This window comes from Teleopsis dalmanni, chromosome 1, assembly GCF_002237135.1.
Source record: "Teleopsis dalmanni isolate 2A chromosome 1, ASM223713v2, whole genome shotgun sequence".
Taxonomy (NCBI): domain Eukaryota; kingdom Metazoa; phylum Arthropoda; class Insecta; order Diptera; family Diopsidae; genus Teleopsis; species Teleopsis dalmanni.
Window position 1 is genome coordinate 179,325,162 of NC_051846.1, and position 7,007 is coordinate 179,332,168.

At 31.6% G+C, this 7,007-nt stretch overlaps 1 protein-coding gene across 1 annotated transcript; it reads right to left on the minus strand.

Annotated features, from left to right (window-relative positions):
- Positions 1–2,821: 2,821 nt before the first annotated feature.
- Positions 2,822–6,905, minus strand: LOC119670439 (collagen alpha-1(IX) chain-like). Its single transcript, XM_038080698.1, has 8 exons — positions 6,822–6,905; positions 4,964–5,412; positions 4,715–4,906; positions 4,351–4,623; positions 3,629–4,037; positions 3,391–3,492; positions 3,089–3,328; positions 2,822–3,019 (listed from the first exon to the last, which is right to left on the minus strand). Exons 1-8 carry the CDS (start codon positions 6,886–6,888, stop codon positions 2,868–2,870), a joined length of 1,884 nt encoding a protein of 627 aa, XP_037936626.1. The 5' UTR covers positions 6,889–6,905; the 3' UTR covers positions 2,822–2,867.
- Positions 6,906–7,007: the final 102 nt, after the last annotated feature.

The window sequence follows — 7,007 nt, forward strand, 5'->3', positions numbered from 1 at the left end:
AATTATTTAACAAAAATAATAAGACTATTCGAATATATTCAAATAATTATATATTTTTCTCATGATTTCTAAAAACAATTGTTAGGAAAGTTTTAAAATATCTTACTTTGTATTTATATTTAAATTTTAATTAAATAAACTTTAAATATTAAGCATTATTTAATAAATAATAAGCAAACACAAAATATGGCACATTTGTATGGCATTTCAATAATAGGTGAATTGTGATATAATACACCACAGCGAGGTGAGTAAAAAGAGCTTTAATATTACGCCATCTTGTGCAGAATACCTTCATGAAAAATAACTTAATTTCGAGAGTTTTCTCAGCTAAGACTACCGCCATTGACAAATTCATCATACTAAGGCTATAGTAACAGGATGTGTAAGAACAACTCTTACTTAAGTTGAGCTTAAAGCTCTGAACATCATCCTATACCAAATATATCTAAAACTTTCTCAAGTTGAGCTTAAAGCTTAAAACATTATCCTGAAAGCTTTTACTGGAATGTAACTTTAAGCTTTCAACAATATTCTAACTTTCATTATTTGTATAACTTAAGAAATATTTTTTTTTGTTCATGCAAAGCTATCGAATTTTGGTTTATTTCAAACTTCCATAAATTGTTGAGATGTCCTCATTAATTTTACACAAAGTATTAGAGTTATGGTTCTTGCATTGTAAAGAGCTTTTAAAAGCTTTTTACATATCATCTTGCGTTATTGACTATTCATAGTAAACACGAAAGTATTTGGAGCTTATTTTCGTAGTATCACATCTATATATATTATTATTTTTGAAACTTGTTGCTTGGTAAAGGTTGTAAGCAATACTTTTATAGGGAGACTACTAACACCATCTGTAATCAATGCCAAGACCATCACATTTTTATAAACTCATATTTTTACGTTTTTGATTTAATAGTTGAATATATCATATACACGAAAAATTATGCACACCTTGTGACCAAAAACTAAAACAGTTTTGTTTATAAGATTATAAGATACGTTTTAAAAAGATATATAATTTAAGATACATATATATAAGATATATAATTATTTTAATGATTTTCTAATCAGTCTTCTAAAACACAAAAACCTAAACTTCACCAAGAATTACAAATTAACTTTTGATTAATACAGTCCAAACTAAAAGGACAAATATGTACAGCGAGCTTCTTCAGTTCAACGAACAAATAAAATTGTATGAAATCTTTAATAGGTATTACAGAAAATCCTAAAAGAGTCTTTCTTAGACATATTTTAATAAGATACATGTCATTTTTTTGGTCTTTGTATATTTTTTAATATTGATATCAAATTTGTTATATGTTGTAAAATGTCTAGAAGTTATGGATATTTAAAACTAATTTTATCAAGATTTTTTTTTGCATTTTTGCACCATAATAGTCTAAAAATCATTTTAAAATTTTCAAGCCTCTCTAAACGCATTTCTTCTTCTTCTTCTTATATCCGCAAATTTACGAATCGAATACGGCATAAGAAAAAACTGTCTGGTTTTTCTGAAAATCAATACTTAGCTTACACCATTAACCAAAAATATGTACGAATATAGAATAGTTTAAAAATAAACTGGGCACCAGCTCCCATGGGACCAGAGTACTGCGACTATAGTTGATCTTTTGTGCTGCACCAGACCCTAATCGAACAGAAGACATTTCAAATGAAAGTTAGAATGTCAGCCGTTGAGAACCTACTAATGTCAGAAGGCGAGACTCGGCACAGTGACCTCTTCCTAGCGCAGATCAAGGCAAGGCAGTCACAGAAAATGTGACTGTAATGTATGAATATAATTATGTATCACAACTGGTTTGATTTATTTAAAAGTGGTCGTTCAAGCAACGTAGACAATCCATTTCATTTCAACTTCAGAAATCGCCGCAAAATACAAAAGATTACTGATTAAAAGAAAAAGATTTTTTCTGTGGTTTTCTCTTGAAATTTAGTATACAGCCGCCATTGCTTATATAGTTTTTGGGTAAAATTATTTACTATAATATAAAATATATTTGGATAAGTTTATAGCTATCAATTATTAAAAATTTTATTTTAAAAAAAGTTATTAACTTCATATGTAGAAATCTTACACTATAATTCTGCGATTTATTTTATTTTAAATATACCAACTTAAAGATGAACTTAAAGACCATTTTAAATATTATTGTTATATCCATATTCAATTCAAAAAGAAAGTCTTAAAAATACAAGTCTATATTATATTAAAATGTTTATTTACTTCAGTTAAATATGCAAAAAACTGAAAAACCCTTAACTTCAGAGCAACAATTGTTTCCGATATCGACTTTTGTTGTAACAACGTTTTCGGTTCCATCGCCATAAAAAAATAACATTTTCATACAAAGAAAATATAAATATTTCAATATAAAAGGATTACCCTGGCAAATCAGGACGTCACTGTAGTTGGCAATGTTTTCCCGTCAGACATACACTGCGCGGTTAACATATACTCTACTAGCTCGAAACGAATAAAAAGAGTACCATTATCACGTAAGTTATTGACGTTTATTGCATTATGGCCACAGTTCATGGCACACTGTTGCTCCTCTGCAGGCAGAGCCACTACCACGGAGCCACGTTCATGTTTCATTTTTCTTGTTAGGTCTTGTGTGAAATTAACTTTATTTGCATTTTATACTATTAAATTGAAAATTGAATACATTATTCCCTTCACTTGCAGCCAAGAAAGGTCAGAATATTTTTATAAACAATTTAAGGGCATATAAAACACATGTTGAAGTACAGAATATAAAGCAATTAATAAAACATTATGAAGTGCTTTTATTTTTATATTAATTTTTCTTCTATAATAATAGTTCTTATCGATTTTAATATGGTCCTTTATTATTATAACTTGGTGGACCTTTATTATTTCTTTGCTGTTGTGCCAATAGCAAAGGATACATATTATTAAGTTGATATGATGAACAATCTGGACAAATTCCTGGCTCACCTCTTGTACCACGTTCACCAGGTTGCCCTGTTATGAGAAAGAATAAATAAAATTTAAACTAAGTTTATTATTAAATCGTTTGTTGGTAAAGCTTACCCGGTGATCCAGTATCACCTCGGTCTCCAGGACGACCAGCGTATCCTGCAACACCGTCACGACCTTGTGGACCTTCTGGTCCAGGCAATCCTATTTCACCCGGTCGACCAACACCATCTTCACCACGATCACCTTTTTGACCTTCAGGACCACGACCGCCAGGTGTTCCTGGTGTACCTGGTGGACCTACTAAGCCATTATACCCCCTATCTCCTCTTGCGCCTTCAGGTCCTCTTTCACCTAGAATCAAATATTTATATAAATCGTAAAACATAGTTCCAATTTTATTATAAAAATTAAACCTGGTAGTCCCTGTGGACCTGGAGGTCCACGTCGTGTAGCACCACGCAAGCCGGGTGGTCCGGGTGGGCCAACTAATGTTGAAGCAACTTCACTTATATAATCTATAAAGAACAAGTTTTTTGTAATGAAATGTGTACGCAATAATTATAACGTTGAGAGTTTTTTAATTGCTGGTATGTAAAAAAGGAAGCACATAATTTTGTTTAACTTGCATAAAAATATTTGTTTTATAATTACCTCTTACAACTGCTAAGCATATATCTCGAATTACAGTTTCTTCTAGTGTTCTGGTCACTTTTTCCTCAGTTCCTGATTCTCCTGCTGTTCCTGGCGCACCTGGAGGACCTGGTGGTCCTATTGGGCCTGGTAGACCCACTGGCCCTGGTGGACCTTCAGGACCTGGTGCACCTTCCTTTCCTGATAATCCAATAAGTCCTGGTGTGCCATCTACACCATCTAAACCAGGCAAACCTCGCAGTCCTTGGGGACCTTCGGGTCCTGGAGGTCCCGCCGGTCCTGGTTCTCCAATTTCTCCTTGTAGGCCAGGTAATCCCTGCAGTTTCGTTATATCAAGATCTACATCTTGATTACTTGCAGCTCCTGGAGGGCCAGGTGGTCCTGCTACACCGACAGCACCCATTAAACCCTATTAATAGAAAAGCAGAAGTTAAAATTTAAAATGATGTATTAAGATAAATATTATATAATGTATAGCAGCTCTTTGAATAGTTTTGAAACAATTATCCGCTATCAGAAAAGTGTGCAGCATAAATATAGTATTAGATATATACCTATATTAGATATATAGAATCAGTTTAGTGGTTAAAGAGTACGCACATACAAAAAAGTAGCTACTACGTTTATATGTATATATATAGATTACTATTTATATTATTATATTAATTAAAACACTTATATTAACTATTCCAATTTATTTGAAAAATTTGCTATTTACTTACTGGTGGGCCAGGTAGCCCAGGTGGACCTCTTGGACATTGTTCAGGACAGATTTCAGTACGAGTTCCTGTTAAAGCAGCAGGCGTAGAAGAAATGAACCAAGGGCGTCTGGTGGATGTGGTTAAAAATGATAAATGTATTGGTATATCAGGTTCATTTGTTGTTGTGGTAGTTGGCATAGGAGTTGGCACACGTAAATATTGTGGTATATCTTCACAGCTAGTATGTAAAGGCTTGTCAACGTCGCAACTAAAAATCATCCATTGTAAATCAATCTGCAAAATATAATATCATAAAAGAATATAATTAATAAAATTAATACAAAATAATAACGTAAATAATGAATTAAATAAATTTTTTGCTAACCGGAATTGTATTACGTGTTCTGCAATCGCGTGCTATAGAGAAAGCACCATCAGTATTATCAATTGGACCACGCACTTGAAGGGGTACACGATAGTTTCCACTTATATCTGGTATTGGTTTACAATCTACCCATAGACGTATGTCATCTTGAGACACACCAAACATAACCTTATGCCATGAGTGATCAAAAATCTAAAAATTATATAAATTTTTAAGCTTGATTACTTAAATAAACAATCTTAAAATTACTTCAAATTCCTCAAATGTAACTGTTTGTATGGTGCCATCAAATTTTGGTAGGGAAAATTCAATTATGTTTTGTATTGGATTAAGTGTTACACTCATTTGTTCCTCATGCCGATAATCGGTTAACTCGAATAAATGCCATTCATTTACCGGTTGGATTTCTGGTACTCGGAAGGTGCATTCAAATGAAAATTCATTTGGTACACCTTTCGGAAATGCACGTGTCGATTCAATTGTCATGTTTGAATATTCCTCCATATGGTAAGCAGTTTGATAACCAGTTGAACCGACTATTTGCTGCACACCTTCATATTGATAGTGATGTTCGTCAATTCGGTACGAGGAAATAATGTCGTAAGTGGTTAAATCTGGATCACCAGGACGTACGACATTGCAAGGAACTTGGGGATTGTAATCATCGTCAGGATCATAGTATTCAGAATTATCATTACCTTGTTGGATGGATAATAACTTTATATATTATATATGTGTTATATATTCTTATTTATTTTAAATAATTTAACTGTTGTGAAAAATTAAATTTTCACAAATATATATATATATATATCGCGGGCATCGCTTTTTCACTGGCTTGGTAGAGATAACTAAAGCAAACTTATCGGATCTCCTCAACTTCATCTGGAAAACCAAATGGTTCAACAGGGACTATAAAGGTTAGCAACTCCACTCTTCCGGCAAAATTTTTTGAGGGCATTACAATGGGCAATATATGCCTCCGAGTGGAAGTGCTGACAACGGTCAGCACGCGCCTTCCGAACCTAACCTAACGTAATATATACAAACTATTTTTTATGTATAGTTCATAAAAACTATTGTGATATAATAGTTTTTAGCCTTCTCGGGGGATTTGCTACCTTTTCGTGATGGTAAGACTCAGTAAGACTCCCAAGCCGAAAAGGTCAAGAGTGAATACCGCAGCTAAAAGAATTTCTGCATCTTTAGCGTCTGAATACCAAGATTGCGGCTAAGAGCGGGCGTCTGACTTGCAGCAAGTGACTCGCTATACAAATATGTTTACGTTGGGATTGTTAGTAAGCTAAGGATTCATCGACCACTACTTCTTGAATAATTCAACCAAATAAATATTTTTAAATTATGGATACAAACTGCAATGGAACAATGTATCCAATGGGTAATCGACTACCAAGAAATCACCCTGCTCTACATGCCGCAGCCGGTACATCGTATTTGGAGTTGCCAAGCCTATGCCTAAACAATAGTTCTCAGATGAACAAAATCGAGAGGAGTTAATGGATCTTATCCCATCACCAGAATATATATATAATTCAATATATAGTTAATTAAAATTTTTGAATTTTGTGTATATTATATTATATTTCTTAATAAGTATGACACAATTATGTTGACATAATTTTTTTCAAAATATGTATTCTCGTATTACTTAATTATTTTTATTAAAACTATCTGTTGAGAATATAACATCATTTTAAATTATTTGTTTTTTTTTCTTACTGCAAGGTTATCAGTTTCTGATTTAAACAGATTTAGCTTCTGGTCTATCCGGTGGAAATAAATTTTAAATGTATTTTTTAGCTCTTTAATTTAGTTATATGTAAATTATAAGTTAAACTAAATATATTTCACAATATTTTAATTAATTAATTAATTTAATTTTAATTAATTTTGAAATTTCTCATTAATTTTGAATATGGTAGCTTGATTTGACTTATAGAGAAAGAGTTTATAATTTTTAAACTAAAAATTTTGTTGCCATTTTGATATCCAATTATTTGTTTTTGTAAAACTTAAAGATATTAATTTTATTTTTATTAATTATTTTTTAAGATAGCATTTTTACTTTAACAGCTAAGATACATACCAACTTGCGCTAGAGCATTATTCACTATGAGAAATATTAGAAATAAAAGTACAGTGGTTCTTAGCATTTTATATTATAAATTCTGTTATATGCTATTTAGTTTTATTACAAAATTTTATTAATATTTTTTTATATATTAAACACTTTTTAATCAAATCACATATTTTCACTTTTAGAAAAAAGATT